The sequence below is a fragment of the Carassius gibelio genome, chromosome A18, assembly GCF_023724105.1.
Source record: "Carassius gibelio isolate Cgi1373 ecotype wild population from Czech Republic chromosome A18, carGib1.2-hapl.c, whole genome shotgun sequence".
NCBI classification, from domain to species: domain Eukaryota; kingdom Metazoa; phylum Chordata; class Actinopteri; order Cypriniformes; family Cyprinidae; genus Carassius; species Carassius gibelio.
The window spans coordinates 12396838-12421075 of record NC_068388.1 but is presented as its reverse complement, the minus strand read 5'-3'; the positions used below and the strand labels follow the sequence as shown (position 1 = coordinate 12421075).

General features: G+C 37.0%; 1 protein-coding gene across 1 annotated transcript in view; it reads left to right on the top strand.

Moving 5' to 3' along the window:
• The window catches only part of LOC127934372 (RNA polymerase II elongation factor ELL2), a 50111-nt gene that overhangs the window by 10238 nt on the left and 15635 nt on the right, over positions 1-24238 (top strand). The window contains exons 3-4 of the mRNA XM_052531708.1: positions 21514-21638; positions 23820-23983. Coding sequence (XP_052387668.1) covers positions 21514-21638; positions 23820-23983 — 289 coding nt within the window. The remainder of the gene's footprint in view (positions 1-21513; positions 21639-23819; positions 23984-24238) is intronic.

Genomic DNA, 24238 nt, shown 5'->3' with positions numbered 1-24238 from the left:
GTTGTGATCGTGCACCTGCTTAAGTGAAACAGAATGTTTCACATTACACATCACATCGTAATGTCACACACACAGATTCCGAAAAATTCACTGGCAGTGTGAATGAACCACAATCAAACGATCCCAGGGCATTAGGGCTGTCAACGAATATTCTAAATTTGAATATGTATTTGAATAGTTTTAAGAAAATGAATTTCGAAGGTGAAAATTAATATTCAAATTGAAAAAAATGTGGAAAAAAATGAGTAGTAGAGGCGTGGTTGTCTGCTTTGCGAGTGGGCGCGCTAGCACGCCTGAGGGTTCAGGGACAGGTCACAGGAGTCGCACTGTCTGGCACAGCATCACTGCTGAAAGTTGACGCGTCTTCATGGAAGATGCCAGGAAGTGCAAAGCCCCACTCGACCGCAGCAGAGAAAATGAGGTAAAATTGTTGACCCGCAAGATAAAGTTGTATAAAAGCTATTTAAGATAAAGTTAGCATACCATTCGACCACTAGCAACATGAGGTCACATCTCAAAAATGTGCACCCAAATGAACATGGCATAATGTGTGGAACTCCAGCTAAAGAGTCACGTCTTGACACTTAACGTTACTTTGCATCGCCCGCCACAAGCTTTTTAATTGTCTGCAACAGGACAAGAGGCCATAAAGGAAAAATTAATTTCGTTCATTTGTAAGGACATGAGACCGATCAGTATTGTGGATGGGGCAGGCTTCGGGGAGTTCTGTCAAGCAATGGAACCGAGATTTGATTATTTATTGTTTCATGTCAAGGAAAAGTTCCATGTTTACCACAGCACAGCTCGCTCGGAGCATTCAATGTCAATTCTATATGCTGTAAAACTTCAAATATTATTAATATTTGTTTCAATCACTGAATGAAGCCTGCTATATTTGGGACAACAGTCGCGACCTTAAATTGCTTGCACAAAACTCTTGATCAGCACTCAAAATTTGTTTGTTCATTTAAACCGTTATGCGCAGAGAACGTGAGGGTGAGAGAGCTTGAGGTCTGCAGTCTTGGCCATTAGTTGATTTCCTTGTTTTTGTGTAGGTAGTACATTGTCGTATATGTTTAAACTTAAATAGACTACCTATACAAATAGTTATGTCTCTTTGTATTATTTTGTCCTGTTATTGACGTAATGCACGTCATTGACAACATTCAAACAGATGTTCGAATAGTTCGAATATTCGTGTTTTTTTAGAGGTAATATTCGAACGTCATTTTTGAGCAATTTTGACAGCCCTACAGGGCATATCCCGGGACCAGTATCTGTGTATTTTCCGGAATGTCTGTGTGAAAGAGGCTTTAGTGGTGTAACGATATATCAATGCGGTTCGGTTAATTTCACGGTTTTGGAAGCACAGTTCAGTTCACTTCTGTTTGATGTGGAGTTAGGGTTTATGGCATGGCTCCAGCAATGCTAAAGAACACTAGATTAACTTTAAACTTACTACTACTATTACCACCACTACTACTACTACTACTGATAATAATAATAATAAGAATTATTATTATTATTATTATTATCATGCTCTCTGTTAGTTCATTTTAATTAATACATTAACAAATTAGTTTAAAAATTAGTTACCAAAAATATATTGCCTTTAAATCAATTAAAATAAAAATGTTTAAATAATGCAAACAACTCATTGGACAACATTACTTAGGCTACATACAAAAAAACATGTGCCATGGATAAATAAAATAGAAAAGCCGGACAATAAGGAAATTATTTTCCTTGTTAGGAGCCAAAGAGATTATCACCGTAGTAGGCCTACTGTGAAGCTCTTCTACAGTGTAACTAAACTAAATGCATTTTATATGTTACAAATAATATATACTCAATATTCAAAACAAAATATTACAATTTACAGTACAGCAAGTGGCTGAACAAGTGATTGTGCTAGTTATGAAGATAGAACTCTGTGGACATATTTCCACATTATCACATTGAAACATGGCACACTCTTTTACAGTCGTATTCCTCATCATAATTTTATGTAGCCTATATGACAGATGTGATCTGCACATTGCCCTTAATGGTTCCTTCCTTTTCAAAGTAATTTAAGCAATTCAAAATCATCAAGGCTGTACGCGTTTGAAGTGTCTCAGCGGGGGCGGGGTAGGCCAAAAAAGTACCACGGTATTTACCACGGGTGGTGAATCGTGATTTTAGTATATACTCAGAGTTTCCTCAATAGGGCTGGGCGATATATTTAAAAAATGGAAAAAAATCTCAGTATTGTCCAAATTTTTACGATATTCGATATACAGGTGCATCTCAATAAATTAGAATGTCGTGGAAAAGTTCATTTATTTCAGTAGTTCAACTCAAATTGTGAAACTCGTGTATTAAGTAAATTAAATGCACACAGACTTAAGTAGTTTAAGTCTTTGTTTCTTTTAATTGTGGTGATTTTGGCTTACATTTAACAGAAAGCTATCAATTCACTATCTCATCAAATTAGAATATGGTGACATGCCAATCACTTAATCAACTCAAAACACCTGCAAAGGTTTCCTGAGCCTTCAAAATGGTCTCTCAGTTTGGTTCACTAGACTACACAATCACAGGGAAGACTGCTGATCTGACAATTGTCCAGAAGATAATCATTGACACCCTTCACAAGGAGGGTAAGGCACCAAAATTAATTTCCAAATAAGCTGGCTGTTCACAGAGTGCTGTATCCAAGCATGTTAACTTAAATGCTGAGTGGAAGGAAAAAGTGTGGAAGAAAATTATGCACAAGCAACCAAGAGAACCGCAGCCTTAAGAGGATTGTCCAGCAAAACCAATTAAAAAAAAATTGAGTGAACTTCACTAGGAATGGACTGAGGCTGGGGTCAAGGCATCAAGAGCCTGCACACACAGACGTGTCAATGAATTTGGCTACAGTTGTCGTATTCCTGTTGTTAAGCCACTCCTGAACCACAGGCAACGTCAGAGACGTCTTACCTGAGCTAAGGAGAAGAACTTGACTGATGCCCTGTGGTCCAAAGTCCTCTTTTCAGATGAGAGCAAGTTTTGTATTTCATTTGGAAGACAAGGTCCTAGAGTCTGGAGGAAGGGTGGAGAAGCTCATAGCCCAAGTTGTTTGAAGTCCAGTGTTAAGTTTCCACAGTCTGTAATGATTTGGGGTGCAATGTCATCTGCTGGTGTTGGTTCATTGTGTTTTTTGAAAATCCAAAGTGACTGCACCTATTTACCAAGAACCTTTGGAGCACTTCATGCTTCCTTCTGCTGACCAGCTTTTTGAAGATACAATACAGCTACAGGAAACCAACAATAAATACTTAATCTACCCTTACAGTAATGCAGATACATTAAAAGTTGTTGTTCAGCATGAGAAAAAGGATGCAATATTGATGTGCATATGCACAGTAAACCCTGGTAGGAAAATCTGACAGGTAGGATAAAATGTCAGGACACTGGCCGAATGATGCTTTCATTCAGATCGCTAAACTCCAGCTAGTTAGTGTTTTCATATCACCGTTGGCAGCAAACACCGGGCAGAAAATGAATCCTTGTAACAGCGGAGCTCTGATTCTGGGATTTTGAGCTGGCAACTGCTCTCATGAAAGCTCTCGTAGTAGAGGCGTGTAGAGCTGTCGCAATAATATGTTGCTTTTTCGGACGTTCCGCGCGTTCATTTGGGAAAATACGCTTGAATTTTAAATATTCAATAATCACAATATTTTTTTTAAATTTACATCGTCGTCAAAATTATTGCGATATTATCGCCAATATTCGATATATCACCCAGCCCTTGCCCTCAATAGTATAGCTTACTCTTGAGATCTGTGAATTTTGTACGTATGGTCACTTCTGTTTGTGAGTGGTGTTGATTCAAAGTGTGTCTGTTTCTGTGCTTGTCCAAGCCGGGGCCTGTGTGTGTGTCTGTGAGCCTGGCTTTTTTGAAAGCTAATTAGAATGACAATAAGAGGAATGCATGTAGAACGGCAAGAGTCTCTGGCAGCAGAGGCGGTGTGTGGGGAGCTGTCCCATGTGTGAATGAAAGGGCACACGCCGATTCTCTTTCATCCAGATGTGATGTGCTTGCTGACGTGCACAGGGACCCGAGTGTCTGTCTTGTCTGGGGCCCAGTGTTTTGACTGGCAGATCCGTTGGTCTTGCCAGGCCATTTTTGTCAAGGTCCTTGCAGAGCAGGGATGATCTTTTTTATTTTTTTGTGTGTTTTTTCAATTTTTTTGTTTGTTTTTATAATGATAGTGTGATCTTAGCCAGTGCCTAAAACGTGCTCAGCACCTAATAGGGTTGGGGGATTTGGCAAAAATTTTTATTTCTCAGTATATTTTGGCTGAAATGCAATATATGGTATATTGTATATCACTGTATTATATACATGTTATATTTGGATGAAAAAATAATATATATGTAATATATGAACATCCTGCCCAATATTGTCCAATGGAACAATGTTTAAAGCAATAAAAACACATTTAGTGGAAGTAGGATATGCTATCCATTATGTGCAATAAAGGGGCTAAAATCACATTACACTGAAACATTACAATCTAAAAACAAAAATAATGATTCCTTCAAGCAAAAGTTCAATTAATTTAACTAAAAACTAAAATAATGAACACGAGCACAGATTAATTGCATTATACTGTATTTTGATTACCCCATTACTGCTATCTGCTAAAATGCATTTGTATGTTAGAAATTCTACATATGACACAATTATTGTGCTCTTGTTCTATTTATTATATTTCCATGACTTTCTAACATTTACAGCTGGAGAACATGCCTGTGAAATGTAAGTTCATTGAGGAAAACAGCACATCTCAAATGCATTAAACAGCACGAGTATAACAGAGCGTAAAAAGTTGCTTTGGCAAGTGCATAAAAAAAGAGTTGGTTGCCGGTTGTCCAATAACCTACTATACTTAGTGAAACATAATAATTTCTTACAAAGCTCATCGTTCCAAATCCATGAGACTTTCATTCATCTTCAAAACTAGTATTATAAAACTATATATATATATATATATATATATATATATGTATGTACATATATATAGGGACAAAATAGTTTCATAATGCAAAAACAATAGTTGTATGTTCAGAAATTTGGACCCTGTTTTAGGAGTCTTCCCATTTAGTGCTAGATGTTTATTTGTAAATCATTTTTGGTTTTAAAAGTTTTTTTCCTGTGAAGATAAATGGGATTAATGTGGAACTGGAAAGTGTGCAGAGTTGAGCCAAGATTTGTAAGGGAAGATCACAGACTATTTAGGCCTTTCATGCACAGACAGATACAGAGCACGCTCCCAGTTGTGACGTGCATGGACTGACTTCTGAAAGAGTGTGGCTCTGTGTGTATTGCCCATTAACTGGCCGCACCTCTCAAATGTTGTTTGTGTAGCGTCTATCTTTGAATCCATAAAACACTCCTTATTTGATGCTTAAAACATCATATTATTGTCTCCTTTAATTTTAAATGTTTTTTTTTTTTCTTTAAGTTACTTTGCATCGTGTTGTCGCTGACGTGAATAGGATGTGGCAGTTTTCAGTCACATGAGTAGATCCATTGATTCTCCGCCTGCAACGGGGGGGCTTTGGCTTGGCCCAGCAGGATGCATTGCTTCTAATAGTTTATAGAAGTTTTTCATCACATGGGTTGTTGCAATCTTATTTGAAGAGCATTCATGGCCACGTCTAGCCCTCACGTGGATGTATTTAGAAACGGAAACCTCTTTCAGGTTTGTTTTTGTTTGTGTAGCTGGTCTGTCATAGCCGTCCGGCAGGCTAGAGTGTGACTGCTCGGGGAAATGAGCAAAGGTCTTGTAAATAAACATTGGCTTGAAAACATTCTGTTTTTCAGGAACAAGTTGTTTCAAGCTTTGAATGAAGACCTTTGTATGACAAGCTTAAAAAAGAATAACCTATGGAAACAGTTGGAAAAATGACATTACATTTCACAAATGTAACTTTAAAACTCTCAATGCAACTTTTTTCACAGTTATGACATTTGGTTCTTGCCATTTTTTATTTCATATAAATATTATGGGTAATACTATACAGCAGTTTTTTTTTTTTCTTAACTTTAGTTAAACACAATTTTACAAGAACTAACAATGAAAAGTACTTCTAAAGCTCTTCGCTTTAGTTAATTTCGATATTTACTGATATATTATAAGGGTCATGGATAGCCTTTTTTAAATTATTTGATAATGGTTCCTGAAGTGCACTTATAATGATTTTTACATCAAAATTTTTCAGAATTTAGAAATAAAAGGACATTCTCTATCCTGATTTTAACCTTTTGATGTAACCGCTCTGTTGAAAGGGGCGTGTCTGCTGTGAGACTTTAATAGAAACCCTTGTTGCTGATTGGCTAACATCTTTGCATATGAAATAAGTATTACATGTGGGGCTCTTTCAAACACTTTAGTATGTTTTTACTGTAACAGCTGTTAAGATTAACTAATCGTGGAGATTTTTGATTGTAGCTTTATATTTATATCTACTGCCATCCCACAAAAGGCTGCAGCGATGAGCATTGTAGCTGATAACAGACTGTTGAGCGCATCAATGCAGTGATCTTGTCATTGCAACTTGAGTTTTGCACTTTCACAAATGCTTTCCTCAAGGCTAATAGTGTAAACATGATGTAAAGAACAGATTCATTGTAAAAAGAGATTAATTATTGATAATACACTTGTGTTGTGTGATTGACAACTGCAGCAATTATAAAGGGAGTGTTCTTTGATTTTTTTTCTGTATGTAATTTAGGATTAGGCATTAGAATGAACACAGTTACTTCCATTTAGTGGTATCCATATCTTCCAGTAAAAGTCTGTTTGCAGAGCCTGTGCCAAAACTGTGTCTGTTTTACCAAAGAATCCACAGTGAAATGTACTGAACAAACAAATAATGCTCTACTTAGACATCTATATAGTTAAAAATAAATAATCCCTTTCCAAGATTAGGATTCTTTGGAAGGTAAGGTTTTTATTTTATTTTTTATGTCAATGTCAATTAATGCATGAACTAATGTTAACTTATTTTAAAGTGTTACTATAATATTTTAAACTTTCTCACTTAATTTGTTTTTACTCTGAAGCAGGAAAAGGGCTCTTTTGTGTGTGTTCTTTAATGTCGAGTCTGTCCAGGCCTGATACTACACTTAATTGCTAAATGCTCTTTGAAAGTTGATCTAATCTCCCTACATTTTCACACCAATCCTCTACCAAGTGTGTAAAAATACAAATACTACACATGCTGAGCGAGAAAACTGCCTTGAGCATTTCAAAGCCGGCGTTATGTATGATTTTTTGAAATGTGCGGCATTAACCAATCAAAACGTAGAGAACTGTTCCACTATTGTTATCTCAGAGGCAAGTGAGGCTGAGTACGCCCCAATAGACCTGCCCCCACTTAATTTGCGCAGACTCGTCACTATAGTAACTGATAGGCGAGTGGAGGATGTCTTCTGGCTGTTGTGTGAATAGGGTGCATATGAAAGCAGCATGCAAGGTGCTTTCCTCCCCCATTACTGACACACACACACACACACACACACACACACACATACAAGGGATGGTTATGGAGTCAGGTCGCCCAGTGCTTACTGGGCTTGACAGATTAGCCCTCAGGTACCAGAGAGGAGAGAGAGAGACAGATTTTGCTTTGCATCCGAGGCAGTTCCTCAAGGGATGAGGCAGCCACCACAACCCCCCTCACCACTCATCCTTCAGCCCAACAACTTCTCATCACCAACCCCCTTTATCCTTAAACCCACCCCCATGCATCAACAGACATCCACCCCCTCTGATGCCTCCCCATTTACATGTAACGGACTTCAGCCCGGTACCACAACAGAGTGATTTAATGTGAAAGACCGAGGCGAGCACATGTGCTGAATTTACAATACGTGACTCATGGCACACTCGGTGATCGTATCATAAATGGTGTGGTTGAGAACCACAGAGTTTTGAGAATTATGACAAGGTTTCCCGTAAGGCATCATGCATTATCTAAATGCCACTTGTTAGCACTATTATTGTTTCATCTCTAGAGACAAGCACACACTACAAGACTCGTCGACCTTTCATGTTTTAAATATAGGATTAGTCTGCAACAAAAAAAAAGCCTGTCTTGCTTAGAGTTGTTCCGATTCCGATACTAGTATCGGAAATATCTCCGATACCACAACAAATTCTGGCATCGGCATCGGCGAGTACATGAACCCATATACCGATCCGATACCATTTTCTTAAAAAAGACCTAGTTATGACCGCAAGCTTTGCCTAACCGCTGCACGGTTCTTCTTCGCTGCTCAAAATGCATTGAAAACACAGGAAGTTGTGCTGTGTTGCCACAAGCAACCCCTGTTTAGAGCAGCGAAGAAGAAATGAAAACGCGTTAGCAGCCCTTATCTATATATGACTGGATCACTCATCACATTCTAAACTGCCAAAACACAGTGAAGCCGCTACTATATTATAGATCAGTGGTTAGCAGTATGTCTCTGTAGTACCGGTAGTTACAGACTCTCGAGTATATTCAGTACCGGCAGCTGCGTTCAGTCGCTTCCGTGTAAGTCAAAGCGCAGGGCTCCAGACAGTAGCCGAATATATACTAGTGTCTGTGAATATTAAACTGCAAAATACTATTTAAATATTACTCCCGCAAAATCTACATCTCTGTGGGTGACTGGCACAGATGCGCGAGAGCTCGCTGTTTTGTAGCTCGCTGTTTTGTAGTCTCTGCTGTGTGTCATGAGGACACGAACGCATAAACCGTCACTTCATGAGAATTTACCGTTTCATTTGAGAATACTGTCATATCATAAACACAGACACTCAAAGATCTTCATGGCAGCCCATTAAAATAAATGTTTGGTTTACATGAGTAAATTGACAATATATAAAGCTACTGTTGTAGCCTACAGTAATAATAATACGTCTCTATAATAATAATAATTATGCCTAGATGGTTGCTTGTTTTTTACTTGTTTTGTTGTAAAGAGATTATCTGATTAATAGATCTTTTTTGTTGCAGTTTTTTTATACAGTTATATTGTAAAACTTAAATACCTTTTTTAGTTTGCGGTGTTAGATTTTTGGCTGCATTTGAAGTTCTTTTTTGCATAAGAAAATAAATAATACTGTCAAATTCATGTTAGATAATAAAAAAAAATACTGTAATAAATACAGTAGTTCACCATGTATTTGTTCATGTTTTATTGAGGGATCTGTCTGAAGCACACCATAAAAAAATTCTAGCAATTTACACAGGGCTAGTAGTATATACAGCTGTATATACAGATATACACCCAGGTATCGGATCAGTACTCGGTATCGGCCGATACCCTGAGCCCAGGTATCGGAATCGGTATCGGGAAGAGAAAAAGGGTATCGGAACATCTCTAGTCTTGCTAACTCGTAACAATTTTGCGCAGTGACATGCTATGATAAAGTTTATTGGTTTGAAATCTGGCTGACCAAATGTCAGGTGCACATATCGTCCTGACTTGAAAGAGAGCATAAAAGAGGAGGGCAAGACTTCCAGAAGTTACCCAGGTTGCTCCAAGCACCATCTGATTCATAATAAGTTACCCATGTTTGGCCTCTGTAAGATTTGTTTTTACTTTTATTCAGCAAGGATTGATTAAATTGGTCAAAAGTGGCAGGAATTTATGATGTTACAAAAGATTTCTATTCCAAATATACACTGTTCTTTTGAACTTTTTTATTCATCAGCATTGATATGTAATGTTTCGTAAGCACCAAATTATCTCATAATGGTTTCTGGAGGATCATGTGACACTGAAGAATGGACTAATGGCTGCTAAAAATACAGCTTTTCTGAATACATTTTTAATTTTACTGTATTTTTAATCAAATAATGCTGCCTTAGTGAGCATAAGACTAACCCTACACATTTAAACAGTAGTCTATTTTGGCGTTTACTCTTTTGTTTAACAGTTTTGTGCAAATCTTTGGGATGAGAGTGAATTAGTTTGCTTCATAGCATTCAAGCAGGTGGTACCATCCTGATCATGTTCACACATTGTACCCACCCTTCAACTAGCTGAAACAAAAACCAACAGATTACACCCAACAGATTTTAGATGTTCTAATAATTAGATGATTGAAGAACTTAACATTTACAAAAAAACAAATCTGTTTAACATTAAATACAACATAAAAGCTAATAGGGGCTGTTACATTAGCATCAAACTTCATAAGACTTTATAAAATGAATACTACGCAAAATTTGCTAGAGGCGACTACCTCATAGTACTCTATGCAGGAAAAACCTGGTCAGGTTGATTTGATTTGGTTACTAATTCAGTTCACTTATTTTTGGATTTGTTAAATAATACTTCTAATGTATTTTGCATAAGAAAAAGAAGACAAACTGCTTCAGACTGTGCCAACAGTAACTTGAGCTTCAGTCTCATAGTGTGCACATCACTTAACATGTGGTTTGATGTGTTTGACTGGATTTGAGAGGAACGTTTGCCCAGTTCATAATTCACAGCTGCCATAATTCCACCATCTTGACCTTTATGTAATGGATTACCATTAGCACTGTAATCCCAAGTGCTTTCTCTCTCCTCTCCTGTCTCTCTTTCTGTTGTTTTTTTTTTTTTCCTGCCCCCCACCCCTCTTTTTGTTTTTGTTTTTTTCGGATGAGTGGCTCTGTCCATTTCAGATCAGGGGGTCATGTAGTCCCGTTTGTCTGGCCTGGGCAGGGATGCCCCAAACCCCACCCTTCCCCCATCCCCTTCCAACAGGCCACACTTTCCTGCTGCTTATGAATAATATAGGCTGAACTCCGTGCCATCGCATGTGGTGGGAACAAAAGATGAATGCCTCACAAGAGCCGTAGACAAGCGAGGAGAACAATGTTGATGATTGCAATGAAGACTGACTGTAGAGTAGATGGAACCAGCGGAACTAATTTAACCAGGCCAAAGAAAACTTAAGCTCTGAAGTGGAAGGTGCTCATTATGTGACTGGTCAAAGTCAAAGAGTCATAGCTAGAACTATAATTGCCATAGCAGAGATAAAAGGTGCATGATTTTGGACTGCCTGAAACTTTCCATCTGTTCTGACACGTAGAGATGGTTAAACAATAAGTCAACTGGCAGCAGTTATTGTTTACTAGGTGGTTGTCAGTTTTAGGCCCTAGCTTGAAAAAATAATGGCAAGTGTGAGGACGAGATGTTCTGTTTCTTCACTTACTGACTCAACACGGCTTAATAAAGGGAAAAGAAAACAGCACCTGAAACAACACGCCAGCTTCTCTTCTTTCCAAACAGATGTGCGCTTTGTAGGAACAAAACACAAGCGTTTAAAGTTATAAAATCTCATAAGCAGAGTGTTTAGAATACTTCAAATCTGGGGTGCAGTGCATCTCGCCACCTCATAAAAATATTATAATGTTCTTTGAAAGAAGCAGATTTGTTTTTTCCATGGTTGCTACAAAGCACAGCCTTTGTCTCGTCTCCATTGGCCATGGCCCCCACTAAGTCATTATTTCCCAGCCCAGTTCACACCTTACAGCAGACTGAAAGTATTTGACATTTCCAAACACACATGGCACCATCTGGCAGATGTAGAAGAAGATGGACTGCAGAGGATGGGCTTTCTGTTGTTCTCTGGTTCCTTGTGACTTACTTGGGAATCCTGTCAATCTGATACCATTTGGATGTTATGACGTGAATGAAACCCACCTGTGTATGTGTTTGTTATAGATGATGGAAAATGTATAACCTAACAGTACTGTTGTTTGGTTACTTAGCTCAACTGCTTACTGACTAAAAGAACACTGGGTCTCATTCACTAATAACTGTGCACTTATTTAATGTTTGACTTTTTGGTAGACTTTGGTTATCCACCAGCCAAACTTAAAGTGTGGGGTCAGTATGTTTTGTCTTTAAAGAAAATAATAATTGTATTCGGCAAAGGCACATTAAATTGATGTCTATTTCAATTCCAAATAATTGTTGTTCTTTTTAAGCTTTGTTTATCAAACAATCCTGAAAAAATGTTATACACCACTGATTTCACCACTGATGATAAGAATCACCAAGATGATAAGAATGACCAAATCAGCTTATTAGATTGATTTCTGAAGGATCACGTGACAATGAAAACTGGAGAAATGACTGCTAATAAATTTAGCTTTGCCATCATAGGAATAAATTGCATTATAAAAATACTTTATATTAGAACAGATATTTCTCTAATAACTTTGCATATCTAGACTTTGTAATATTTGCCCAGTTTGCAGAACTGCTCAAGTTCAGTTCAATTAGATGGTGACCGTTTGTGGACTGCAGTCTTCAGGTCATTCCACAGATTTCCAATGGGGTTTAGTCTGGGCTTTGACTAGGCAATGCAAGGACATTCACCTTTTTCTCCTTTAACCACTGTGTAGTCAGTTTTGATGTGTGCTTTGCCTTTGGGTCATTGTCATACTGGAAGGTAAACCTTCTTCCCATTGACAACTTTTTGGCAGAGGGCAGAAGATTTTCCTCAAGAATTTGACTGTATTTTGCCCCATCCAAGTGCTCCCGTCCCTGCTGCAGAGAAACACCCAATAACAGGATATTACCACCTCCATGCTTTACTGTAGAAATGCTGTAATCTGGATAGTGAGCTGAATTGTATTTCCACCAGACGTTTAGTTTGATGTTGAGGCCAAATAATTCAATCTTAGTCTCATCTGCCTCAGAATCTTCAAGGTGCATCACGGCAAAGCTCAGTCGTGATTGCATGTGGCCTTCTTGAGGAGTGGCTTTTTTTCTTGCAACTTTCCAATACAAGCCACATTTGTTGAGAATTTTTGATATTGTTGTCACATGCACACAATCACAACTCATTGTCATAATTTCCTTCATCGGCTTCAGAGTTGCTGTAGGTCTCTTGGTAGCCTTTCATCCAGTTTGAAGTGACGTCCTGATCCAGGGAGGGTTTGTCTTGTACCAAATACCTTACACTTAATAAAGTGTAATCTTAATAAAATAATTCACTGTGCTTCTACGGTTTGATATAGCCTTTGAATTTTTTTGTATCCTTCTCCTGACTTGTGCCTGTCCACAACTTTATCCTTGAGATCTTTTGACAGTGCCTTGCCACCCATAGTTGATTGTTTGCTTCAGTTGCACTACCAAGGAATGAAATGCTCCAGGAAAGCTCTTTTAATGCTGAGCTAATCAAAACATGTTTTTTCCGACATGTTGGTTTTATATAAATTTCACTGAGTAAATACAGCTTTATGCTGCGAAGCAAAAAAAAAAAAGTTGATTATTTTAAAGGGTGATGATTCTCCTCTATACCCTCTTTATCCATCAATATTGGATGTTGAACTGTGCATGCTCATTTCTCCTACACAGTATATTACTGTTGCTGTCATATTAAAACAAGTCAAGTCAACATTAAAGTTAATGTTTGGTAACACTAATTATTTAATCTTTAATTTCTGCTCTATAACATTTGCAAAAAAATTAAAAAAAAAACAGTAAAGATTTTATGTTCAATTAATTGTGTATGAATGTCAGGGACCAGTCAAGCTCTAATCACCCACACCTGTTCACCATCAGCAACCTCATCACAGAGCACTATGAAGCACTCACCACAGCCCCAGTTCGAGGCCAAGCCTCCAACAGGAACAGACCATATGATGTTGTCTCCTGACCAACCCATGCACCGCAGATTCTAAGACTTAATGTATACTCACCTTTGAAACACTAACATCTGTGTCATTATTCTACTGCCCCCAGGATTCCTGAGCATTTCCCCGTTGCCTAAAATCCAGCGATCTCCCGAGTCTCCTGTGTTTTCTACAAGCTTGCTTGATAGCTTCCGGTTCTGAAAGTGGAAGAGACAAGTATTAGCGAACTGTGACTGTGTGGCATTGACATATCTGCAATGGACGTACTTCCCTGCTTTCAACCCCGCACTGAGTGATCTGCACCAAACTTGTACATGAAATCACTGACTACTTACCCTGCATTTACGATCTTTTAAATAAACACTGTGCTTGGATTGACTTACCTCTGTCTCTTGTGTATATCCTGACAATGGATAGTGAATGTAAGAAAATGGGGTGAATGACACAAAGAGCTTGAATCACAATAATCATAAACGCGCATAGCTCAGGGAGACAGGAAACATTTCAGTAGCAACCATGGAAGCAGTCTGTATTTACATTTCAAACTTATCTAAAAGCTGATTAAAATCTCACCTGCCGAGTTGGGTGTTGGCTTTCACTGGAGGAATAAACACAGAGAAGAGCAAAAGGCAAATGTATTAACAGACAACTTTGCAACATATATAATGAACCTTGCTAAAACCTTTGTATTTGTCTGACTCTTTCGAATCTTGGATTGAGATGTGGACGAATAAGTTAAAACATAATTGTTTTCTATCTTTTTTTTTATAGGCACAATAATATGCCAATTTTTTTTTGCATAGTATTGAAATATTTTGCATAGTGATATTGTACTAATACAGATATCAATCTTTAGCATAAATGGCTGACCACTGCTCCGGGGGTGTGCACTTTGGATGGGTTAAATGCAGACCACGAATTCTGAGTTTGGATCACCATACTTGGCTGAATGTCATGTCACTTTCACTTTTTTCACTTTAATAACAGTTATAATTTCTACATTGCATTGTGGGTATTGCATATAATTTTACTCCTGCAAGCTCTTTGCATGCAATGCAGGAAAACCAGGTCAGTTTTGAAATCTTTGTCAAACTGTAATTTCACAAACAGCACAGTGAATCAGCTCTACCATAGTCTTTTTTCCCCTCTGTCTCTGTGTGTGAAGAAAGCTTGCTCTCTCTCTCTCTCTCTCTCTCACTCACACACACACACACACACACACACACACACACACACACACACACACACATATATATATATATATATATATATATATATATATATACCTGATCTTGAAGCACCTGTTACAGAAGGCTAAATATGTGTGTTAATTCAACAGGCCCATGCTATTACACCACTTCAAGCTAGTTGTGCACTGGGAAGCAACCCAACTTTTAATTTAATTTGCAATTAGAATCAAACTATCTGCTTGCTGCTCATTCATAAGCATGGCAAAACTGTCAACTGTTATTTTGTAGGCTAAAATGCAACAAATATAGGCCCATAGCATCATCTAGTCTCCCAATTTGTACACTTTAAAGGATTTGTTAATGTCAGGTCTTGGAATATATGTTGTGGCAATACATAGTATACAGACTTTTTTTTTTTAAATCACAAAATTAATTGCCTCTGGTGATTCCCACCCCTATGGCTTTACAGCCCTTAAATCTCTCTTACTCAGATCTAAGTGGCCTAGTGTGATCCTTTCGACATGAAAAAAACACGTTCTCCCTGGATAACGAAGCTGGAAACCAGAAAGGTAAATGACATATGGTTATGAAGATCGAGGAGGAAGACAGAAATAGACAGCCCCCAGAATGGACTGACCTGTATGACATTGATTAGAATCAGAATATGAAGTGTGCATGGTGGTTGGGCCAGGGGTTGACAAGTAAATGTACCATGTGGAGGGATTGGGGACCAGGTTGGGGGTGGGGTTAGCTTGTCTCCTGGAGGGAAAGGGATATAAGGATGTGATGCTTTGGAAAAAAGGAACTTTTAAGGGGGGTAAAGACTGTAAATCCATGGCTCTGCTCATGCCTCAGAGGTGCCTTTTGTTCATCTGTGTGGCCATTTGTAACACAAATGATTATTTATTCATATTCAGAATTGCCGTGACCTACTTCTGGGACCTTGTGAAATTACTTGTTGAATTTGGGTGAAGAAGACTACCACTTTTGGCAGTGGATTCCAACAGCTGTAGTCCCAGGACTAGCTGTTGGCTGACCACGATGCTTTTTTTGGTTTGTCGCAGGAGAAGATGCATTCATCTGATCATGTTGTACTGCCTCAGTTTTTGAGGCTGAGGACGTATCTGGATCATTACCAGTGTTTTCCCAATTCAACCCCCATGAGTGTCCATCATCGTAGCAGTCTACTGTTTACTAGTATGATGTGACTGCTCATGACTCAAGAGTGCATCTTTTGTTGCACGGATAACTAACAGATAATGATGGGGGCAGGGTTCGTTATGTGGGGGTTGTGAAGCTGAATGTGTGTTGGTGAGACTGGGAGCTTTTTATTGGCTGCATGTGGCCGACAGTGCTTATGGTTGTACTGCGTGACCGGGCATTTTTGACAGCCAAAACCCTTTACTGTGGTGCCTGTACATGCTGTTTTTAGATCTGTAGGATGGTAAATTGCTTGCTAGGGTATTTATGCAGTTCATTAGACCCAACTCAACTTTATTTATAAAGCACTTTCAACACCAGAACCAAAGTGTTGTACAGAAAGTATAAAAGAGAAACATTAAAACAAAAACAGACATATGACATACACACTTACAAAGCATTGTCAAAAGCTAAAGAAAACAAATACGTTTTAAGCGCACACTTGAAAAACACCCAACGAAGGACAAGTTTTAACAGACAGAGGAAGGTCATTCCAAAGCCTAGGAGCTGCAACCGAAAACGCCCGATCACCTTTACATTTTAAACGCTTTTGTGGAACTACAAGAAGCAACTGATCATTCAATCGCAGAGATCTGCTGGATTGACAGCGGCTGATTAAATCAGTAACATACTCCGGGGCTAGACGATGCAGAGACTTAAATATGCACAACAGCGTGTTGTATTGAATTCTGTATCGTATGGGTAACCAATGTAGTTTAATTAAAACCGGAGTAATGTGTTCTCTCTTCTTAGTACCCGTTAAAAGTCTGCCAGCTGAGTTCTGAATAAGCTGCAAACGGGAGAGAGAAACCTGACTCACACCGAGATACAATACATTACAATAATCCAAACGTGAAGACACAAAGGGGTGAGCAACCTTTTCCATATAATTAAAAGTAAGAATAGATTTCAATTTAGATATCGATCTAAGATGTAAGAAACTATTCTTAACAACAGCATTGATTTGCTGCTCAAATTTAAGCTCAGAGTCAAAAATGACTCCCAAGGTTCCTCACGCTAGACAGTTTTTTCCCAGGAAACAACCCCAGGAAGTCATCATCCACACACCCCTTATTTACAAATAAAATTATCTCAGTCTTATCCTCATTCAATTTGAGAAAGTTATTTGCAAGCCAAAATAAAATTGGTCCCAGTATTGAGCCCTGTGGAACCCCACAAACAAGGGGGGTAGTGGAAGAAAAATAATCCCCTAAACTGATTGAAAGAGTCATATCCTTCAAAAAGTGAAGAGAACCATTTCAGGGCTAAGCCCTGAAGATCAATGAGAATGTTATGATCAACTGTATCAAATGCCGCTGTACGATCTAACAACAGCAAGACAACGCTGTTTCAAGAATCAACACCTCATAGGACACCCTCACAAGAGCTGATTCTGTACTATGACCAACTCTAAAACCTGACTGGAATCTATCGCAGATGTTATTCCCAATTAAAAAGTCATTAAGCTGTGCGTGCACAATTTTTTCTAGTATCTTTGAAATAAAAGGCAATTTTGAAATCGGACAATGTCAAATGGGTCTACGCTGGGTTTTTTAGAAGGGGCTAAATAACCTCATGCTTAAAACTAACCGGAACAACACCAGATGACAAACTAATATTTGTAATAGACAGAATAACAATTGAATCAAGTACCTGGTTAAACAGAGAAGAAGGAAACACATCACCAGGAGACCTGGTGGACTTCATATTAGTCATTATATCCTTAAGCTCCTGCAAAGAAACAGGCATGAAACTTTTTAGTTGGTTCTGAGGGGCAACAGAAACAATAAATCATTGCCAACAGATGAAATTAGAGATCAAATTCCATCAACCTTACCAATCTTCACACGTCAGCAGAAGGAGTGAATGCAGGAATAGCAGTAGGATGAAGAACAGCATTTACAGTAGAGAAAAGTACTCTAGAATTATTAGTTCTTGGAGATGATGACAGAGAAATGATTTGATCTAGCCAATTTACCAGCTCTTTGATACTCATTCAAATGTCTCTTTAAAATCTCATAAGAGACTTGTCATTTATCTTTAACCCATTTGCGTAGACATGAGTGTGCTTCTAAATATGAAGAGTTCAGTGTATGTGTTTTCTAAAATGTTTATTACAAGCCACAACACAATGAAATACACTATGCATTTTCTTTGCAATGAGTGTAAAGATTGTTGTTAGATATTGTTTATAGGCTATAGTCTATATAGTGGCAGATGTTTGCCCCTCAGTTTTGTTGTACATTAACAGGATGCAATAGTAATGTAGAGTGTAAATTATTATATTTATTAAAAATATTAAATGGATGCCGCTATTGGGACAATAAAGCCCTCCGTACACCAATACCCTTGACCCCGATATGCTTCATTATTAAACACTCATTATGCACATTTTTCCACTTTTCGAATATTTTCTACATTGAAAGTAAATGCCTTTCTGATCCGATATGTGATGGGGGAAAAGGAGAAGAGTGAGTCCGGCAAAAGGCAGACTTTAACTCAGGTCCTTCATGTCAAAACTTTATTTTTATGTGCCTTACTCGCTACTCCACTGCTCTGTTACCCGGCACACATCATTTTTAATTTTGTGTGGCCCAACCAGACATTGGTGAGCAAAATTAGTGTAAATAGCCTATATGTCAAAAAGGCTGGTTATGTGCACTTAATGTAGACACCCCGTTATTGAAATGGCACCATGATATGGGGTGATATATAATGTACTGTCCCAAACTATTGGGTTTATGAAAATATATTGGATATCAATATTTGGATTTCGTTAGATCATTAAACACTGCATTAAATACCTCGGTTCATTCAACTGCAACAGCGCTTAAAAAGAAACTGCGCCATATCTATTAAAGAGGAGCTCACGCATTAAAAAGTATCAAATATATGTTTGTGTGCATAGGACCATTTCCATTGTGTTTTGCTAATTTTGTCGTGTTGTGGCTTGTTTCCGTTACTACGTACTAATTTAATTGTATTGTGCTTAATGTGCTAATTTCATTGTGCTGTGCTGCGACAATTTTGTTGAGTTCTGCTATTTTTGTTGTATTGTGGTTTGTTACTGTTGTGTTGCGGCAATTTCATTGTGTTCTGGATATTTTGTTGAGTTCTGCACTACCGGGCCACCACACTTTTATTCCCTAGGACTAGGGGTGTGACGGCTAGTATTTAACCGTGAGACCGGCGGTTATAGTTGAACACGTCATTAGAACTCTATAACCGCCAAAACCGTGTCATTAAAATATTTTTTACAAACATTTTTTATATAAAATTATTTTCATTTTTTAGATAGGATCATAAGATGCGCAATATATCGGGAGACATGGTTTTTACCACTTAATGAAGTTTTGTAAATCGTCAGACATGATATTTACCACTTCATTACATTTTGCTTTGTAGAAAACCTTTCTTAAAAACAAATTTCGTTTTGAACAAATTCTATCTTAATTTTAATAAATGTTTCATCGACCAATTGCATGTATTTTAATAAATAAAAAGCAAATATAGCAGACAATGATAACCGTGACATGGAAGCACCAGCGCTCCGTGTTCACTTGCACTGCACTTTGAACTAGAGCGCATCTCATCGTAAATGAAACTCAGCGTAGGCCTATGCCTCATACATTAGCATTTAATCTCTTTGCTGCATCCTTTCTAGAACAGACAAAACAATCAGCGGATGGCGGGCGGGTGCGGCTTTGAAATTTGCTCAAAAAACTTTGGCGCGGATGATGAGTTTTGTGACAGATCTCCTTAATAAACGGAGGTCTGAAATCTCTGCCCCTTTACCGATCAGAGTGCGCGCTGACACGGAGTTAACCCGCTATCTCCAAGTACAACCAATTGAATCTACGGCAGATCCACTAGCATGGGGGAGAGACAATGAAACACGCTATTGGACATGTTCAAACGCAAATGACAGAACGCTTCCTGCCGAACAAAAATAAAGTATTTAAATTTTACGGACTCTACCTATCCATTTGCCTTAAATCTAGGGCACTACCTCAGCTAAAACATCCATCATTTTCTGCTGGAGGCTGTTTGAAAGGAAAAGCTGTTTTTAATGACAGCGCAATAAATGTTGCTAAATGAGCTTGTATTTTGGATTGCCTTTCTGTATTAGTGAAAGTAGGTTTCTAGGCCTTCCCTGAAGTATATAGCTTGTTGTTTAATATCAGAAATAGCCCACTTGAAGTCTTAAGATATATTGTATAGAGGAGCCACCGCATGAAGGAGAGTTGAGAGTGATGCAGGTTTGAATGTACTGTATGTACGGCTTTATCTCCGACTCACACACTCCCTCACCTTGTGTCTTGAAGCACTGCTTCTTTGGCTTTGTGCAATGAAGAGCTGTCCAGCAATCTTACTGATTCTTTTTCACAGGACTTTGAACGGATAGTAAGGTCACACTGTCGATATTACTCTGTTCAGGGCTGTATTTGTTTTGATTGTCCTCAAATGACCGTGAGTATTACGTAACTGGCTCAGTTACTGAGTCATGACCCTTGCGTTGCCTCAGAACACAAACTCAGAGCTGCAGTCGATCTGGCACGAATCAGACAGCCCCGATTAAAGTGCAGTTTTGCTATTCAAAGATAAACCGCAAATTATTTTCATTGTCCATTGTTTTTACTGTTTTTAAAGGTATTCTGCAGATTGAAGTGTAGCAAAAGTTTTCACAAACTCTTGTTGAGCACTTTACCGTGCTGACAACATCACAGTAATCTGAATGTTTATGTTTGCAAGGCATAAAAACATGTATTTGAATGACAAACATAGATGTTTTTACTAAAAGAGGCCTGTAAGTCTTTAACGTTTAGCAAGTGTGTTGTAGAGTAGGATGCTTCTTACAAACCCACACTAAACTTGTATAGTTGGTGAATATAAGTCTTTTTTTTTTTCAGAAATGGGCAAGTACAAAACATTCCATCATGCAACTGGTTTTGGTACAGCAAGTGCCTTTTCTGGAAAAGTAATGAAATAATTGCTTTATGAGGACATAATGTTTTAATGTTTTACACACAAACTGAGCACTGTTTTGGAGAGACATGTCGTGGGAGGATTCCTTTGACTGGTTTATTGAATGAAACGAGTTTTTTTCTTTTTTTTTTCGAACAGCTTTGTTGAAGTTAGTAGCGCAAGCTGGTTCTTTTGTCAATAAACAACAGTCTGTGTGTTAGGCAAGGGAAGGAGTTCCTTGATTTTTATGTTTTTATATTTTTATTATTATTATTTGATTGTGCTGTATAATGAAAGTTAATTCTTCATGTCATTCATCTGTTTTGTATGTTACATCAGTGTCTTTCCGGTGCTTAAAATAGCCATTTAATAGATCTGTGTAGGGGTTTAAACAAGCACATGCTCCTCATAAATGCAATGTTTGTGTTTATATTTAGTATTAAATTAGAATTTATTACCAACAAGTCTGAAATATTGTATTTTTATTTTACAGTATATCAAGATACCTGCTTCCTTGGATTCTCCTGATGCTTTCCGTGTCTTCTCCTTCTATCTGTCCAGTGACAGTAAAGACAAACCTCAGGCAAGCTTCGACTGCATTCAACAGTATATTTCTGGGTAAGACACTGATATTCAAATCAGATTAAAAACAAACAAAAAAACAGTATAAAAAAAGAACATCCTGTTATTTCCTCTGTAAAGCACAAACAGTGACAGTTCTGACTAGGGCTGCACAATTAATCAAATTTCTAATTGCGATTACAATAACGGATTGCCACGGTTACATATTCAGTCAAAACAGGAAATTGATCATTCAAACTCCACTTATTTTATTCTGCATGCTGTGTTTTTTTTTTTTTTTTTTTTTTTTTCTTCTTCTTCTTTCTACTGGCTATCTTACGGGTTTTCCCATTGTTTTAATTTTCGATTTAATTTAACATTGTAATAACATGCATATTTTTTTTTTACTTTTTTTTAATGAAGAAACCAATCCAGTATACTGTATAGTTGACATTTGAGGCTTAATGCTAGAGAAAAGCAATAAAAAAAATTCAAGTATTTTCCACTTATTTCATTTAAAAATATGTCATGAGGTTGCTTCAAACAGTGGTATAGTTCAATGTAAATTGTGATAATCGTAATTAATAATTGGAATTACACATTCAAGGGAATAATCAACAGTTATGATTTTTGTCATAATAAGCTCTAGTTCAGACCAGGACCTGACAAGCTTCTGTCAAAAAAAAAAAAACTGCAAGCACCATAAATAATAAAACTATTAAAAAAATTTAAAAAATCAAATATATATTTTTTATGAATAATTATAACAGAAATTTCTTAATAATGAGTGTATTTGTTATTATGTGTCTTAAATGCTAAATCTGTGTGTTGAGCATAGGTTGTTGTTTGTTTGGCACAACATTTACTTTGACCTTTGAACCCAATTTCCATTACAGTATTTGGCTTCACAGTTGGTTGTGAAGTTGCTGTCTCTTGATCGGAGTGGCTCTGATCTGTTCACTTTCCAGCTCAAAGGAGACTTGTAGTCTCACAATACTCCACTTGTCTCGCTGAAGTATAGCATTAGATAGGTTTGTGGGAAAGAGGATGCAAAGCAATTCCACAAAAACCAGTTAAGGCCATAAGTCATACATTTGTCACTGACTTTCCGGGTGCTTTGTAGACAAAGGAGCAGCTGTAACACTTAGCAACAGGGAGCAAGATATTAAACATGTCAGTCTTCACATAGCAGGTTGATTCTCAGAGTATTCCAGAACATTTCTGTTGTGATGTCCGCACTGAATTTTGATGTAGCCTTTTATTTGTAATGTCTTTTTTTAAACAACTTCACACACAAAATTTCTCAAGTAGAATTAACTATTATACAGTATGTATATATGTGTGTGTGTGTGTGTGTGTGTGTGTATATATATATATATATATATATATATATATATAGATATATAGATATATAGATATAGATATAGATATAGAATATATAGATAGATATATATATATATATATATCGATATATATATATATAGATATATATATATATATAGATATATATATATAGATATATATATATATAGATATATATATATATAGATATATATATAGATATATATATATATAGATATATAGATATATATATATATAGATATAGATAGATATATATATATATATATATATATATATAGATATATATATATATATAGATATAGATATAGATATAGATAGATAGATAGATATATATATATATATAGATAGATAGATAGATATATATATATATAGATAGATATATATATAAAGATAGATATATATATATATATATATATATATATATATATATATATATATATATATATATAGATAGATAGATAGATAGATAGATAGATAGATAGATAGATATAGATATATAATATGTCTACTTATGGTATACTATATATTTTGTATGTGTATATATTTAGTAAAATATTTCATGTATAAAATAATATTTATGTGTTTGTGAGTTAAATATTTGAATATAAATTATTTTTATTATGCATAAATAATTGCATGTCATATTCATACAAATGTTTTTTATAAGCTTTACAACAAAGTCTCCAAACCACATTCATAAACACCCTTAAAAATTGTGCCATATCATGACACATCACTTAACTGTTTATAATTTCCAAACAATTCTAACTGCTGCTTTCAAGACTGTACATTCATTCCTTAGAATTTCAACAAATCCACATAAATACTTTCAAGCATGACAATGTAACTCGCTGTGTATTTCCTGTTCTTGCTTAGAGATGGCAGGGAGCATCTGGAAAGTCAGGGCAGTATTCAGGACAAAATCACGGTGTGTGCCACCGACGATTCCTATCAGATGACCCGCGAGCGCATGTCTCAAGTGGAAAAAGACATCTGGAGTCGCTCAGCCATCGAGATCAAACCTGGATCCACACATCCTAGTAAGAATCTGGCTCATGCACATAAACACAAAGGACCAACTCCATATGCACAGATGCAATTATCTCTCATTAAAACATTATATTATATCAAATAACACAATTAATTTCTTCAAAAAGCAAGTAATATGTTAGCCTGGTAGCGTCATGTCCTGTTAATAATGGTGGATAAACCAGGATGTTTTTGATCAAGGGATGCTTGTGTATCAGACGAGCCAGTTAAGCCTTATTTCCCTTCCCTCAATCCCTCCTTCTCAA